This window comes from Setaria italica, chromosome IX (genome assembly GCF_000263155.2).
Source record: "Setaria italica strain Yugu1 chromosome IX, Setaria_italica_v2.0, whole genome shotgun sequence".
Lineage (NCBI taxonomy): Eukaryota > Viridiplantae > Streptophyta > Magnoliopsida > Poales > Poaceae > Setaria > Setaria italica.
In genome coordinates, this window is record NC_028458.1 from 47,439,599 (window position 1) to 47,457,165 (window position 17,567).

Sequence of the window (17,567 nt, forward strand, 5' to 3'; positions counted from 1 at the left end):
GCGCGTATACTGCTTATAGAAAAGAATACAACAATGCTGATGGTTTCTCCCAAAATGATTTCGATAATAAAAACCAAAGTTAAAACCAAAACGATTTTGATAATAAAAACCAAAGTTAATGAAGAAAAAAATATTTTTACCTGACTTTTAGTTCATTGTTGCCTTTACGTTATCTTTCTCACTTATAGCATACTAAAACATGTCTTTTGCCTTTGGGTTGAATCAAAGAGAAATATTTCCTCCATCCTAAAATATAATAAAGAGACACTTCACTCGCAAAAGATGCATGTACCCCTACCCCGAGTTAATTATAACGTGGAGAGTTGTGTTGATGGCATTAGGGAAAACAGTAAGTCCACTTCAACTGATCCACCGATCAGCCAAATTAGAGGACAATTAAATGAGTAATTATCTAAAAACACCTAAAATAACTTATATTTGGAAATAAAATTTAAATGCTTAATATTTTATATTTCAAAAGGGAAGAAGTATGCATGGAATAGACAAGGCTGGAGATTTTCCAACCGGAAACAGCTACGACCCTTTGCTAGTGTCTAGCAGTGCCATAGAACTTAGGAGTATAGAGTATAGACTAACCGGAAAGGAGAGTATGGATGGAAACAAGTGATTATAAAAGAGAAGAAAGAGGGAAAGAAAGAGCACCCAAGCTCCTATCCCCGAATACGTCCAACCAGTGCGATTATAACTCGCCTCAAACCCATCCAAATTGATCGAGTGATCTCATACTTCAATTTTTCTCCTAACGCTATATCTGTTTATATTGGACATTTTTTTATTTACCATTATTCGTGACAATGAGCCAAAACTCTCGTGTATAGAATTTTCAAGGGGGTGGGTGGGTCGGGTGTCGCGACTATACATCGTGTGCGTGACAAATTCATCGGGTGTCACGTCTGCGGTCCGATGGCGTCCGTGTCCAAGCCGATTGATTAGGCCCATTTCCATACGACCCGATTAATTTCGACTTTTTTTTCCACCCGGACTTCGTCCTGCTTTGCCCGTCGTATTTTTTCCCTAGCCCGACTGATTTAACCTTTTTCTTTCCCTCCACCAGCTCAACACGAAGCTAAATTCAACAAAAGAATAGTACAGGCAACAAGATTCAAACTCACGACGCACATTATGAAACAACCATGACTTACCACTACACTACTCAATGCTTTGTGAGTTATCTAAACTGTGGACCTTTTTAATACTTACTTTTCTTCTTCCCTTTTCATTTTTCTTTATTTTCTTTGTTTTTGTTTTCCGTTTCTTGTCTCTTTGTCTATTCTTTTTTTCTTTCTTCTCTTTTATTTATCTATTTATTTTCATCCCTTCTCCTTTTTCCATATTCTCTTTTCCTTTCTTATTTGTTCTTTCCTGTATTTTTATGACCATGTGTATATTTTTTATTACATAATTTCTTCATTAATTTTGTGTGTTCCTCAAGTAGCTATCTTATCTCAACTTTATAATTTTTTTTCTTTTCCCTCATTTTATATTATTTTTTTCTTGCAGATACTCATATCTTCCATTATTATTGAACTATTCATCAAACTATATTTTTTTATTTTTTCCTTAAATATTTTTGTGTGTTCATGATGATTGAAGAAATCTTTGACACAACATAATTTTTTCGTGGTGTACAATACTTTGTACAATTGTTTAGTTAACGATATAGTTCTGTTTATTATACACGTAGAATTATTTATTGCATATTGAGCCATACGTTCAAGATGCATACTCATTTGTTCGTGTCATTTGATATTTTTGTTCTGTATAAATACGTTGTTCTGTGAGTTTCTACAATTTGTTTGACGTACGCACAGATATTTTGTTCCCTAAGTCCGTATAATTTCCTCGATGTATACTACTGTTTTGTTCCGTCAGTTTGTATAATTTATTCCGGATGTATTTATTTTTGTTCTTTAGTTCATATTATTTTGTTCAATGTATACTACTATTTTGTTCCGTCAGATTATATAATTTTATTTCAGGTGTATTTATTTATTATTATTGATTATTCTATTATTTTTTTCTTCTTTTTGTTTTCTTTTTTAATTTATTATTAGTGATTACAATATACCTATTTCATATTAGTTTATCCTTTAACTTTCCTTTGGATAGTAAATTGTTTTGTTTAGGTGTATTCTTTTATTATATGAGTTCATGCAATTTGTTCGATGTGCACAACTTTTTATCATGTAAGTTTATATAAATTGTTCTAGATTTATAAATTGTTGTTCTTTGAGTTTGTATAATTTGTTTATACATTTTGTTCTGTAAGGCATGTATAATTGATTTGTTCTATAGGTTCATATGATTTGTTCGACGCGTATAGAAGACTGATTTGGCTCTCTTTTTCCTCAACCGGTCCAATACACAGTTGAATTCGGCAAAATTGCGCAGGAGATTAGATTCGAACTCGTGACCTACTAGATGGGACATTCAAGAGCTACCACTACACTATTCAAATGTTCGTGATGTTCAATATATATTGTTCGTATTGTACCTTTTTTATTCATCATGTTTAATTTTTTATCGCAGGAAATAGAAATATGTTCGTGGTGTTCAAGTATTTGTTTGCATTAGTTAGATCTAATTAATCCGTATGTTAAAAAGTATTTTTTAAAATATTATCCAAACATAGTCAAGTGGGGTCTTGTTTTGAAGATCTCGTCGTAATAAACATAATGGTGTAACTAAAATTTAATTTGGATGTTCGGTTTAGGAGTTATGAATTTTTTTAATTTTTAGATTTGCATACATATGGGCCACGTCACCATTTTTGTCATTTTTTAAATGCATGCTCTCTCCGCTAATTCTTGCATGCACAGTGCATTTTCTTTCCCCTAATTGTTGCATGCATCTCGAAAGCGGAGAGGCCCTTCCACTAATTATTGGACTGAAAGCGGTCCAACAATCCATGCGCGCGTGTGGTGGACAGACACGCTAATTAGAAGGTGATAAACGCACATTTATCGTCTCTGATAACATATAACCGCGCTCGGGGTTGGGTGGTAGACCGTAGGGTCTCTTTGTCAATTAATTTGATACATTTTCCCGTTATGGATTCTTTACTTCCGTTGTTGCGTTGTTGCGGATTCATACGTAACCTTCTTAAAATGACAAGTTTCACGATAGAAAAAAGAAACAACAAATTTAAACAAAGAAGAGTTTAAGCGGCTGTGCTGTGCCTACGTTGCATTTTTTTTAATTTTTTTTCAGAGAGAACCTATGATGCATCTGTTGCATGTGCCCCCACACGCATCTCTCATCAGCAAGGCAGCAATGATAGCATAGTCATGGCTAAACGCATGGGCGGGGTGTTTAGATACGAGGGGCTAAATTTTAGCAGGGTCATATTGGATGTTCGAACGCTAATTTGAAGGGCTAAATATGAGCTAATTATAAAACTAATTACACAAACGGAGTCTAATTCGCGAGATGAATCTATTAAGACTAATTAATCCATCATTAGCAAATGGTTACTATAGCACCACATTATCAAATCGTGGACTAATTAGGCTTAATAGATTCGTCTCGCGAATTAGACTCCATCTGTGCAGTTAGTTTTGTAATTAAACTATGTTTAATACTTCTAATTAATATCCAAACATCTAAGATGACAGGTGTTAAAGTTTAGCATGAGGTATCAAACACCCCGAAGCGCATAAAATAGCATCATTCCGCAGCGCCAGCGCCGTGCTCGGCCTCGGTGCGCTTGCCAGGACCGGGCTACACCGGCGCAGCACCCGGTGCCCGCCCAGTTCAACGCTAGCTAGCATCACTATAGAAAAATAACGCATACGTGAAACCAAAGGAACTCGGAGACAGGGAGAGAACGAGACCCCCCCCTTTTTTTCTATCCGATGATGCGCGTGGGTGTCGCCGTCGTCTCTGTACTCGGCTCATCCGCTCATGTGCTGCGCCCACGCCGCTCCACTCCACTGCACTCCACTCCCGTGATCCCTTCGAAACCCCGCAAAACCCACCGTGCCGTCTCGCTGTCCGTCTGCCTGTCGAGATCTCCGGTCGCGTGTAGTGTGTAGCATCCAGCCCTCCCCCAACCCTTTCCTATCCTTCTTTTCAAAGGAAATATTTTTCAGAGAGTGTTTTGCAGCACTCCGCTCCATAAAAATTAGCTTCACTCCACCAACTCCAAAAAACTCGCAGCCAAATATGTCTAGCTCCACCAACTTCAGCTTCAGAAAAAAGGTGGAGCTAAGGTCAGATCCACATTTTTGGTGGAGTACCTCGGGGGGTGCTCCAAAAACACAAGTTTCTAACCTCCTCATGAAGTTGTGATTATTTACCCACCATTGCTACCGGTTACACAACTTACCGGTTCGTTTCTACTTTTTCTATCCCCTCCTAGTCGCTGTTTCCTACCTCTGCCGCTTAGCACGCCGCGGCCGGCTCGCCCCCGACCGCCGGACCGCGCCGCCCCCGGCCACCGTCGCCCACCGCCGCCGGCCGCTGGACCCTGCCACCCCTACCGTTGTGGCCCGCCACGGCCAACTCGCCCCCAACCGCCAGAACACGTCGCCCCCGACTACTGAAAAGGCTCGGCGGCGAGCGAGCTCCCCCGGACGCCCTCCATGGCTGGCGGGGGGATCTCCCTAGGCGTTGCAGTCGTGACCCATGACCGGCGGGGGAAGCTTCCTAGCGCCGCGGCCGGTGTCCATGGCCTATGGGGGCGAGCTCCCCTGGGCGGCGCGGCCGGGGGTAGGCCGGCGGGGGCGAGCTCCCCCAGGGTGACGCGTGCGGGATGCAGGACACCGGCCGAGCTCAAGCTCCGTGTGGCCGCGGGCGAGCGAGATCCCACGCGATGCTGCTCTTGCGATTTGCGAACCGGAAGAAAGAGGAAAAGCTAGCTGAAGCCTGCTGATTGCTTGCTCGTGTAGATGAGATTCGTTTTCATTGTCATTTCCGATTGATGATTGATGAGTAAGATTGTTCTACATTTCACAAGATAATTTCTCATAATACATGTAGTGCTGTCTAAAACTGAGAAGAGAAGAGAAGAGAAGGAAAAGGAAGAGGAAGATAAAGAGGAAGATGAGAGGAGAAAATAGAAGAGTATGACATGTGGACCCATTCACAAAGGATAAAATAGACTATTCTTAGTAAGTTCTCATGTTTCTGGAGCTGGAGCACTGCAATTAACCAAACACGTACAACAAATTTATGTTTTCTTGAAATTGATGGGGCTGTTAAAAATGAAGTTGATGGAGTGAAGTTGTTTTTTTAAAGCAAAGTGCTACCAAATAAACCCGAAGCCCGAAGGTAACTTTGTACCGGAGCGGAGGCGTGGGCTGATCCGGCCGGTTTTCTCGCGGCGTGTCCATTCCAGCCTTAACCTGCCTCCGGAGTCCAGCCGGCGTCGGAGTCGTCGCGTTTTCGATGCGCGCATGTCATGTGGCCGCCCGCCACCACCCGTATCGAGACGGATGCTGACACCTGGTTGGTATGGAGATGGCAGAGTTGCACCAAGTCAGGCACTCGGGCTCTAAATTTGTTTTGTCTGGCGTCCATTAGTTGCGGTGGCCTAGATTTGGTTGGTCGCCAAATTATAATCCGGCCACCAACCTTCGGACGGCCTGAATTCCGAAGCAACAACAACCTCTTTACGAGACTGCTCGGCTCTGGCCTCTGGGTAAAGAATTGAAGCCCAGGGTGCAAGCACTCGTAGTTGTTCGTCATGCCGAGCTTTCTTCCAGCTCTGACGAACTAGGTAGACTCCCTTTTCCACATGATTATCAGTTTATTATTACTGTTACAGGAACTATAGTTTGACAAATGCTTCAAGTAGTTAATTATGTTTCGCAGCCAATCGGCACCGCCGCTTTCACTTTTGCCATCTCAGTATCTGGCTGTCTTCTCGTCATTACGTGGTTAAGGCACAGTAACCAGTCATTTTTCCTTGGCCAAAGAGGGGTAGTCCGGGTAGATGCAGAGTGGGACGAGATACATCGGGTGCTAGATGGCCATCGAATACCTTTGTCCGGTGCGGACGTCACACTCTGCCCGTACCCGCACTGCGTGGCGCCAATGAGATTTGGGGTTTTGTCCTTGGACGGACATGCCAAAGTGATTGTTGCCTGATGCTTGGAGGTTTGCCCACACGACACAGGGCTTTGCCTTTGCTATCCAACCTCCTCTCTGCAGTGCACAGCGGCTCAGCGCTCACCGTCACTGATCGACGAGCGAGCAGACGAGCACAGACACAGACAGCACCGTATTAACGCGGCTCAGGGGCTCTCTCGCGCAGCCCTGGCCACCACCATGTCTGCAAATCTCAGTAAAGCTTCATCCGATGAAAAGCTGCGAGCTTTTCGGTCAACTTGTCAGCGTGCAATCACAGCATGATGTGTACGTACTAGCAGCGGCGATCTCTGATGGACCTACCACCAACAAACTCCTATAACATGAGGCATTGTCGCAATGAGGCATGATTAGGACTGGACTTCCGGATAGCTTAGATGATGGGACATGCATGATTAGAGCTAAGCTAAACTTTCAGTTGGAGTGGGTTTTGTGGTACGGTTGACAAGATCCGGTCTGGCAACCAGGAGGGTAAGTAGTCGAGCATGATGGAGAACAGCAGTAGGTCCTACGACTATCCTCATCATCGCTCCAGCCTGTTGGGCCAGCAAAGCTTCTGCTTGTTGCACACCCAAGTGAGGTGTGCCAGGGCGGCTCGCTGCCTGCCTGGCTTTCTTTAACAACAAGAAGAACCGACCAAAAGTATGGTCTGCTCTGAATCAAAACCAGGTCGAATGTTAGGACAGGTAGAAACATATGATATTAGGAGCTGTCACACCTGTGGGCTGCCGTTATCGCCGCTTGAGCAAGAAGAGCTGAGGCTTTTCGGCTCGTGTGGGCCGGGAGTTAACTGGGCCGTGTGTTCTTGGGAAAAACAGCAGGGAAAGTCTCTCTTTCTTCTCTCTCTAGCATACCTCAATCAATCGAAGAAGAAGAAACCCAAGAACACAGTGCCAGTCTGCCACAGCCAGGAATGGGTTTGGATATGAAACCCGTGGATTTTAGACCTGATGGAGGCGGGGTTGGGTCTGTTTCCCCGGGTTTGCGGGTCCGAGGACCCAAAACTAAGCGGGGACGGAGGTCCCGAAGTGTACAACCCAAAAACTAGGTATAGCCTAGCCCAACAACAACAACCCTAGATATATAACTCTCCACTTCCACGGTTCCATCTAATCCATCTCCCTGCGCCGCACAGCTCCTGCACGGCCGCACCCCCAAATCCCCCGTCGTGACGCCGCCCGCGCACTTGTGACTCTATATGTGAACAGATCTGTTATGTCATTGTTGCTCGAGTTTCGGAGCACCTGCGGGTTTCGGAGGCGGGTGCACGTTGTCACCCGAAATGATGTTCGAGTTCGGGACGGATTTTATTCTCGAGTTTCGGGGTGGGTTCACGGAAGCTCCGCCCGATCCCGACCCACCCATTGCCATCCCTAGCCAGAGCATGTTTCTACAGCGTTCGGTTCGCTGTCTCGTGATGATTTGCTGGCGGCAACAATCACGCTGTGCAACTAATCTGGGCGGCGTTGCGGCGACTAGCCACCAGGACGGATGGATCAGCGCATGTCAGGGAACCAAACATCCCCTCAATTTGGCGCTGCTGCTGCGGACGACGGAAAGATGAGGGCGACAGCTTCAATTTGCGCGTGCTTCAAGACTCCAGAAGTCCAGAGGATGATGGCTTCTCACTTTGCAGTTTCTTCTCAGGAATACCGTTGGAGTTTCAATCTGAACGCGTGCTTATCCGAACTAGACAGCTCTCACGCGTGTACTTGCAACCTCGATGTTCAGAAGGTTCAGCAGCTCCCATCAACCACGTACGTGCTGTGCTCCCAATCAGTGAACCGGCATCAGGTCACAAAGATTACACACCACAGCAGTACCACACGAGTGTTCCTCACTCACGTATACGAATACCATACGGCGCCCCCACATCGTCCGCGTACGTATACGTGCCAGTCCACGCGACGCCAGCGCGGACACACTCCGAGGAGGAACCGCACGGCACGCGAGATATTTGCTAAACCAATCGGATTCGCCTCGCGTTTTGACTAGGCTCCCGATCGACACACACACACTCGGCCACCCGGGGCGCGTGCCCGCCCCGGCGCCCGCGCTCGGCCCGGCCGCCCTACCGCCCGCGTCGCTTTCGGCGGCCGCAGCGCAGCGCACGCGCGACGGCGAAGGGAGATGGAAGAAAGAGTCAAAGAGCCCGATCGATCGGCGGCTGTGTGACGGCCGGGTCCGACCCGCGTGATGCGGGGGGTGGACGCCAGGACGTACGCTGCGGTCAGCCCGCCGGTCACCGGCCGCCGTCGTCTTCGCCGCGCGGACCGCGCGCGCCCGCCCGCCGCCGCCGCCCCTCCTCCCCGGGCCTGCACGTACGCAGCGGATGCTTCAACGCAACGAATTGGTAGGGGCGGGCCTTTTTTTATCCGGTGGCCGGGTTACCTGGCATGCAATGCAGGCGCGGGGTCTGCGGGCCCCGCGCGCCGTGCATGATCACGTACGCTGGCACGCCGTCGTTACCGCGCGGTGCGTGTGGGTTCGATGGATTGCACTTGCATGCAGCTAGTCTCGTGGGGGATAAGCACCACGTTGCTGTCGTGCGTGCAGATGTTCCAGCCCTATTCTCTATCTGGCACTCCGTACCTTTTCCATCTCTTTACTTTTGTCAATGTTAGAGATGCTGTTCCTTTTTGGCTAGATTTTCATCGCCGGCCGTGGTGGCGTACTGGCGTTCGTGTTGAAATGGTGTTTCCCTTTTCTGTTTTTAGACAGTTAGCGCACGGTTCCAAATACGTCTTTGTAGCATGACTTATCTGCATGAGCTTATTTACGTCACAATTGGGAGTTGGGACGGGTATATGTCTTATTGTGGCATACAAGACACCCTCCAATTATTAGCATATACTGCATACCGCAACTTGCTGTCGGTGATCATTTGATCAAAGATCGAGGCAGAGATACACATGCCGGATTTGTCAAAGCTACGCACCTCACTTGGATAAGTTCAGCATCTCTGCTAGGGATTTTGTGGCAGGATGGAGGTGGTCGTAGCTTCTTGAATCTTGCTTGATGGTTAAGATTTTGCAGTGTTCTCAGCTCAAGTGTTCATTGAACAGGTTGAGGCTCTGTTAGATATCGATCTGTAGGGGACTTATGTGTCGACGGGGAATTTTATATATATCCTCATCATTGTCAAATTAAATAAAAAAAGAGAAAATACATGATTATGGGAGGTAAAAATTATGAATGGTCCAGAGTAAAGTCCAAACCCATCAACCAATTTTTATCTAAAGCCAAGAAAGCAACTGTAGGCCACCACCCTGGTGTTCCAGCTATCCAGATCACGACCTGAAAACTCTAGGAGGGGTAGTGCTGATGCTATCACCATCTTTTTGGCGAGTGCAACAACACTTCCAGCCCATGAAGCTAGTGCAACTAGTCAAAAGCGAGCAGCATCGAACAGGATTACGAGACCCATGCATATATGCATCCTCGAAGAAGACCCGACGACCCACACTTTAGGTCATTGGGTGGCGGCAGAAGTGCGCATTTTCTCTGCATTTTCCACGCCCAAGTGCTCGCATTTTCACGCGGAGAAAAGCGCTCGATCGATCCGGTGGTGCAAAAGCTGCAGGTGTACTCCTTTGGAAAAACAAGTGCCCGGCACGGCCTGTACGTGGTTTCCAACCAAAACACACACTGACGCACAAGAATCATTCGCCTCTCACTGCACATGCATGCGTGGGTAGTTCAGAGCAAACTATATTTCCAGGTGTAACTATATTTGAAAAATCTTGACTGCTCATGCTATATATTAGAGCTAGCTAGCGTATGGTCGATATGTATATATACATCTTTCCACGTTAATACCCAAGCGGTTCATCAGCATATCGCGCGTTCGGCGTTCCGATCGACCTCGTTCCAACTGAAAGTCTCACGTCCTGGTCGCGTGTTTGCCCTCGGTTCTTTGAAATCTTCTCGCATCTGACGACGTCGCTCTCTCCCGCATCATCACCCCGCCGTATCCATGCACACCTCACCTGCGTCTGCGTTCTCTTTCTGACTCGATCCCAAGAGAGAGGCGTGTGGCCGTACGCCGCAGGGATTGTCCCGTCGGATATGCCGGCCGGTCGCCCGGTCCTCTCAAGGTTTTTGCGCGCGCGTGTGGGAATACCAGCTGGTGGGGAGCTTCGGATAATCACGGGCGGACTTCTGGGCAGGCAGGCAGCACGCTTTACAGTTTGCACACCTCCAGCAAAGTCTGAACTCAAAGCTACAGGCTACAGCTTTTGTCTTGTACTGTAACTCTCTGTCCTCCAAAGGCCCGGCCCAGTCCAACCTTGACTTGGACGGCTTCCTCGATCAACAAGCACCAGAGGCCCGGGAGATCAAGAATGGTAAAAGTATAATCTGGTTCGTGCCGCAGTCGTACACTGATTTTTAGATGCAGAGATTTTTTAGGAGTAGACAATATTTTTAGATGTAGAACTATCAAGAGCAGTACATATTGCATTGCCTTCGATAAAAAGGAAAAGGAGAAATGCAGGGGCTTTCAACACACAGTTTTTGGCCTTGTCTCCAATGTATTTGTAATTCGTATAACCTAGCCATTTTATAAAACGAATTTCAATGAAATTTTATAAAAATAAGACCATGACATAATATTTGGCTATTGATACCTGTTAAATACAAAAGCACATCAGTTTTAATAAAGAAAAGGGTAAGGAGAGAAAGTGCACAAGTCTAATCGACAGAAGAGCAACAGGACCGCATCAGGTTTGAGTTTGACCATTTCAGTTCATGTTTTTCCTCAGAGAAAGTAAGAATGAGAATTTCACCAGGTGAACTTGCTGCCCAACGAGTAGACCTCGAGCAAGCTTGCCGCCTCGAGCATCAGCTTGTCAGAAGGTTGCTGGCGAGCCTCTAACCTAAGCACTCTTCTAGTAAATTAAATTAACATGGGGTGTATATCACATATATATGTGCATGTAACACAACAAAAGGTGAGCTGACTTGGTTTTTAAATCAGTACTCAGTGCTGAATAACTAGGCTTTGTATCTTGCCCCAAACAATCTGTATTATCTTTAATTCATATATAGATTTCATTACCATGATTCCTGAACCTATATCTTTCTTTCTTTTTCCTCTGTCTCTCTTATTCATCAACGGGTATATATAAGCTAGTACTAACGATATTCGCATACCTAGCCTAAATATCCTAGGCCCACCAGAGATCCCGATTAAGAAATAGTGATCACATTTCGAAAATGATGTCCCTTTAAGCATTGCTCAATATTCTCGCTGACATTATCTAACCTAAATATTCCGGGCTGACAGTCAAGATAACATTGATCAGTCTAATCGAAGTCTTGTCGAAACGGCAATCATCAAATGAGCGGTCTAATCGCCGTGTTTATGGTAAACGACCGTTTTAGCACATAGTGGCTCTTTGCCTCTCCCTGTCGAGAGAAAAACGATGACGATAATGGTGGGGGGAGGTGGCGAGAAGAGAGAACTCGGTAGATACGCGTCGCCCTCACACGTCTTTCTACGTGTACCTGCTCTCCTTCACGTTTTACGCCACACCACGTTCATTTACTTGCAGAAAGAACTAACCGGGATCGAACGAGTTCCCAAGCAGATTAACATTCTCCCTCCCCCAGACCTCCCGTGTTGTAATCGCTCGCGCGGCTGGCCGCTGCCGCCGCCGTGCGGCGCGGCACGTTGGCAGCCGGGCGGCTGGCCGGAGTGCTCGCGCCGCCCTCGACGCGGGAGACGAAGACGGCGGAGGCGATGCGATCGATCTCCTTCTCCGTGGCCGTGCTGCATGCGCGCGGGTGCGCGTCGGGCGAAGACAAACCGGTGCCGTCATCCCCGTCGCCAGCGTGATGGGCGCTCGGGGGCGCGGCCGGCGGTCGACACGTGCCTCGACAGCGACGAGGCGAACCGCGCGACGACGACCGCAAAGTTACTCGATATGGAATTCCATTCTATTCCGCCGATGGCGACGTCCGCCCGCCCCGCCGATGGCCGATCGATCGCGCGCGGCACAGAGCCCCCGCCCGCGACGTCGCTGTTCACGCCGATGACTGACTGAACCCGGCGCGGGGCGGCCGGTGCCCTTCCATTTTTAGGCCCCTCGCCTCGCCTCTCCCTCACTGGCCAGTGATGGCGAGCGCATGATTGAGCTTGAGCGTCCTGAGAGATCATTATATTGCATCGGACTGGCTAGCTGCTAAGAATAGTAGCAGCATAGCACTGGCAATGGCAGCGACACGGGTTGACAGATAGATCGATGCGACCCCGGCCGCCAGCTACGTTCGCTCAGTGATTACGATCAGGATAACCACGCCCTCTTCCTAAACTCAGCCAGCCACACGAATATCCAGCTGCTAATTCCGTCTGCGGCTCGACGGAAAGCTACTGATCTTTGCTCGTCGCCAGCAAGATTATCACGCCATCAGGCCACGGGTTTGCCTGAAACGTGAGGGTGGAGGGGCCCGGGTGCTTCTCCACCGCGAGCCCAGGCAGCAGATGGATCGACCGGGCGTGCGGGGCCGCCACGGGTCTCCAACGCGCGTGTTTGGGATAAAGATCAGTTTTTTTAATCACTTTGCTTATTGGCATTAATTAGACTTGTAATTCTGTGGGTTAGTTTTGTGCGGGTGTTTGGTATTGTGGTGTGGCGAGCACGCTACTACACGTGTCTGCTTGATTTTATTTTATTTTTGTAAACTCTACGGAGACGTTCGATTCCGTTATGATGATTTGGCAATGCTTTTGGTGCAAGAAAACCAGTATAAAATAACTTATTTACATTTAATCATCAAAATTAAATTTGACCCAAGAAATCCTAGGATGAATTTTGTACTTTGAGAAACACACCTCTTTTACTTCAGAACAAAACCTATATACCTAGTACATGTATAGTATAGCTTTATTTGAAATTTAGTAGCGAAAAACCTAACTCTACACGGGTATGACAGGACACACCTCATTTGAAATTTAGCGGAGAAATAGTATGTTATATCCCTCGGATTTCTTAACACGTGATGGAGCGAATTGTCCACATAAGGCCGCCACATGGGTAATTACTCTTCACCTCTCCGGGGATAAGCTGGAGCTGCACCTGGGGTTTTGGCTTTTCGATAGACAAAGACCATACACGTCGAGTCATGGAAACTAATCAGTCGGTCAAGAATCAAGAGTCAATAAAAACGAAATTGTACATGTTGAGTAGTTATTCGACGAACAAGATGACAAGCAATCGAGTTCACAAGTAGCTTTTGATGTTACGTATTAGTGTGTCGAAAACGATAAACATTTTATGGTGCAAAATTTAAGTTCATTTTTTTTATTTTACCAAAATGCCTCGTGGGCATCATCAAAACTAAAAAATTGACTAGGTAGATTAGACATGAAAACAAGCATCAAAACCGCTGGTTTAACCCTCATCACAGACGGGGAAAAAAAAGCTGGACTATGTACCACATGCAGCCATACAAGTTACAAGGTAAAAGGAAGAAGCATGATCTCGGTACATGATAAAGTTTAAGACATGGTAAGACTGCATGTGTGTTTCTCTGTTCTTCCAGATTAACCTACATCTTAAATGGTCCCTCTTGCAGTCTTGCCCTTCTTACCCAAAAAGGCTCTAGCAAAGAAATCTTGCAGTAGCATCCTTGTTTGTCCGCTGCATCCCTGAGCCGAGCTAAATCTATGACCTGGGCCTCACGACTAGACCTACGTTCATATCTGTCAACATATGCACGCTCCATGCGTGTTCGTACTTTGGTTATTTTTCTCATATTAACATTGTCCTTTGGTCCATTTGTCAATCTGTATTTATCGAAGTACTTGACACACGAAATGAATTTTGAAACAACCAAGTTGCCACTCCATTATATGTTTCATTGAACCCTATTGTGGTTGAATAATTTAGTTCGGCGCGTCTTTTCCCGCTGCCGCTGGCCACAAGGATGCCATGGGTGGGGTTGGGGGATTCCGCCCCCGATGGTATGTGCCAAGAAACCCCTTGCCCCTGCCCCAGTCAGTCGCTTGCTGGACTGGAAGCATCGGCCGCCAACGCCACCACGTGCCGGCGCGAGGCGAGTTCCAGCGGCTCCCGTCACGGGGCCCCCTCCCCACCAATCCCCGGTGCTATCACGCCGGACGTGGTTGCGCCGTTGCGCGGGGAGGAATAGCGATCCAACGATAGCCACAGGACGCAGGCACGCAGCACGGGCTGGCCATTCCCTTCCCCCACCCCGTTCGTCTCTGCCTTCTGCTAAACTGCCCCTCGGCGGCTCACGGATCCATTCCACCACCGGGGCCGTGCGCCAGCAGGCGGCGTCACGCACGCAAGCGGACAAGAATCCGCGTGCTTATAAGCAGGCCCTCCCCTCCCGTCCCCAAAAATTCCAGCCCTCCATTTCTCATTAGCTCTTGCTAAGCTTCTCTCCTTCCCTCCCTCCCCCTCCTCGAGGGCGCGAGCTTTTAGTTCACCAGTTACTCTCTCAGCCCCCGTAGCTTGATTAGCAGGAGCTTTCTTGGGAAGTGAATCAGCGGTCGAGGCTGGCAGCTAGGGTTTTGTAGGGGTCGCGATCGCCTCGTTGTCGATCGAGCAGGTGTACTAGCTAGCTAGGCCGGGGCTGTGCCGATGATCATGGCGAACCCGGCGACGATGCTGCCGCCCGGCTTCCGGTTCCACCCGACGGACGAGGAGCTGATCCTCCACTACCTCCGCAACCGCGCCGGCAACGCGGGGTGCCCGGTCGACATCATCGCCGACGTCGACATCTACAAGTTCGATCCATGGGACCTGCCATGTTCGTACCCCCTCCCCGCGCCTTTGCACTCACATCATGCATACCATGATCATTCGCGCACGCACCTGACCTGATCGATCCCCACTTGCCCTCCGCTTCGCTAACTGATCTATCCGTACGAGACCAGTAATTTAATCGAGGACTAATTTTGCTTTCGATCGTGCTTTGCAGCAAGGGCGGCGTACGGGGACAAGGAGTGGTACTTCTTCAGCCCGCGCGACCGCAAGTACCCGAACGGGATCCGGCCGAACCGCGCCGCGGGCTCCGGCTACTGGAAGGCCACCGGCACCGACAAGCCCATCCACAGCAGCGCCACCGGCGAGAGCGTAGGCGTCAAGAAGGCGCTCGTCTTCTACAAGGGCCGCCCGCCCAAGGGCACCAAGACCAACTGGATCATGCACGAGTACCGCCTTGCCGCCGACGCCCAGGCCGGCCACACCTACCGCCCCATGAAGTTCCGCAACGCCTCCATGAGGGTACGTACCTAATCCAATCGCCAACTCCCTAGCAAGCTTTTGCATATGCATGAAGAGACTAGGTGAAATCAAAGAACAAATGATGATTAGACCCCCTTGGCTTTTGCCATGTTCATCTACATGTAGTAGTCAGTATCATGTCGGCTAGGTGCATACTTTTTCACTGCTTGCGCATGCACGGTTGCGCTACTATTTGCAACCTGATGGCCTGATCTTTTCTGGAGATGTTTCTGATGCGGGTTCGTGGCACGTCAATATTGTTTATCGCATCGGTGTGTGGCTTGCAAATGGACGCAAGAGCCGCTTTAATAATTTTGTGGCGTTCTTAAAGAAATGTTCTTTAGGCATACTTGGCATGGTTGCGCCAAGTCAATTGATCCGACAATGATAGGCGCGACGCGTACGTGTTGATGATTGATTCATCTGCGCCCGATCTGTGTGGCATTAGCTATTTTAATCCCGAATCCTATTTCTAATTACTTGTGCGATCTCGATCGTCTGCGCATGGTGCAGCTGGATGACTGGGTGCTGTGCCGGATCTACAAGAAGACCAGCCACGCGTCGCCGATGGCGGTGCCGCCGCTCTCCGACCACGAGCAGGACGAGCCGTGCGGCGGCTTCGACGAGAACCCCTACGCCGCGTCGTCGAGCGCCGCCATGCTCGTGCAGGGCGCGTACCCGGCGCTGCAGGCCGCGGCCGGCGCCGCGCAGAGGATGCCCAGGATCCCATCCCTCTCCGAGCTCTTCAACGATCCCTCGCTGGCGCACTTCTTCGAGGACGCCGGCAGCGTCGTCCCGGACATGGCGCGGCTCGATCAGCAGCACCATCACCACCAGCACGCCGGCGCCACTCTCCTCGGCCACCCCGTCACGAGCCAGCTACTGGTCAACAGCATGCACGGGCAGACGATCCCGCAGATGGATTCGTCTGCCTCGACGTCGGCCGCCGCGGGCGACGGCGCTGCCGGCAAGCGCAAGAGATCATCGGAGACGAGTACTAACGCCGGCACGGCATCTGCAGCGAAGAAACCGAACGGCTCCTGCTTTGGTGCAACGTTCCAAATAGGCAACGGGCTGCAGGGGTCCCTGGGCCACCACATGCTGCTCCATTCTAACACGGGGATGAACTGACAGATTGGTCTCCACTGAAAGCTACTATACTCGAGCATTAAATTGGGATTTGAACATTGGGCTCTAAATATAGGGCGGAGAAACATAAAGAAATGGTTAATATATGGGTAAAGGGATTGTACTTGTAGATTCCAGTAGTAGTGTCAACTAGGGACACCATAGTTGATTGGGTTTGTGGTGTGTAAACATTTTGTTCTCTTGTATATAGGGGGTGTTTGGTTCCACCTTGCTAAACTTTAGTTGCTAAAGTTTAGCAACTTTTAGCTGCTAAACTGCCAAACACCCTTACTAAAACTTGCTAAAGTTGAGTTGCTAAAGTTTAGCACTTTAGCAAGTTTTTGGTTGCTAAAACTTGCTAAAAGGTGGGCTAGACAACCTATACCCCTCATTTATTATTTGTCTCCTCCCTCCTGCGCACCTTTAATAAGGGTAGATAGGTCTTTTTACATCTCATTAAATGCCTTTTAGCAAGAGTATCCAAATAGCTTTTGCTAAAGTTTAGCAACTAAAGTTTAGCAAGAGGAACCAAACAGTCCCCATAGTATGCTACTATGTACTCAAGCTTAGTGCTACTACAAAGCTGCTAGCTAGATAGGGCTTGATAAGGCTTTGAGATCGACGTACTGGAAGTCCAGAACAGGAGAAAGATGTTGATATCCAACCGGCTTTATTTGCTCATATACCTATATGTAAAACATTGATCAAATGCAATTTTTCAATGGCATCCATCATTTAATTATGCCGTGCTTAAATGTTCCTCAGGGAAAAGGGGTTATATATCGTGCTTATACTTATACATAACGGCTTTATCAGAATTACATCATAGATAACTAAAGTGCTACACAGGTGTCACTCAAACACAGAGTGAAAATGAATTACCAGGGCCAGCTATAACTCTTGCTTGGGGAAGATAATTGTCCATTCAGAACAAGGGTAAGACAAGGAAGTAAGGAAAGGAAAAGAGAGAAATGATGGAGGCCGGAAATTTAATAATTGGCCAAAGCAGGCAAGTTGCTGATGGCATGTAGTTTTCGGTTCAGGTGGCGGATGAGAGCCTCTTTTTCCGGCTCA

At 48.2% G+C, this 17,567-nt stretch overlaps 1 protein-coding gene across 1 annotated transcript; it reads left to right on the forward strand.

Moving 5' to 3' along the window:
* The first annotated feature begins 14,447 nt into the window (after positions 1-14,447).
* LOC101777848 (NAC domain-containing protein 72) lies at positions 14,448-16,720 on the forward strand. The gene is made up of 3 exons (XM_004984455.3): positions 14,448-14,889; positions 15,061-15,365; positions 15,879-16,720. The coding sequence occupies exons 1-3, from the start codon at positions 14,721-14,723 to the stop codon at positions 16,494-16,496; spliced, it is 1,092 nt and encodes a 363-aa protein (XP_004984512.1). The 5' UTR covers positions 14,448-14,720; the 3' UTR covers positions 16,497-16,720.
* The last annotated feature ends 847 nt before the right edge of the window (positions 16,721-17,567 follow it).

Bases quoted from the DNA above. Each gene is read 5' to 3' on its own strand.
- LOC101777848 (XM_004984455.3), top strand. From the start codon at position 14,721: ATGATCATGGCGAACCCGGCGACGATGCTGCCGCCCGGCTTCCGGTTC. The intron at 14,890-15,060 runs GTTCGTACCCCC...CGTGCTTTGCAG, and splicing joins CGATCCATGGGACCTGCCAT to CAAGGGCGGCGTACGGGGAC. The intron at 15,366-15,878 runs GTACGTACCTAA...CGCATGGTGCAG, and splicing joins TCCGCAACGCCTCCATGAGG to CTGGATGACTGGGTGCTGTG.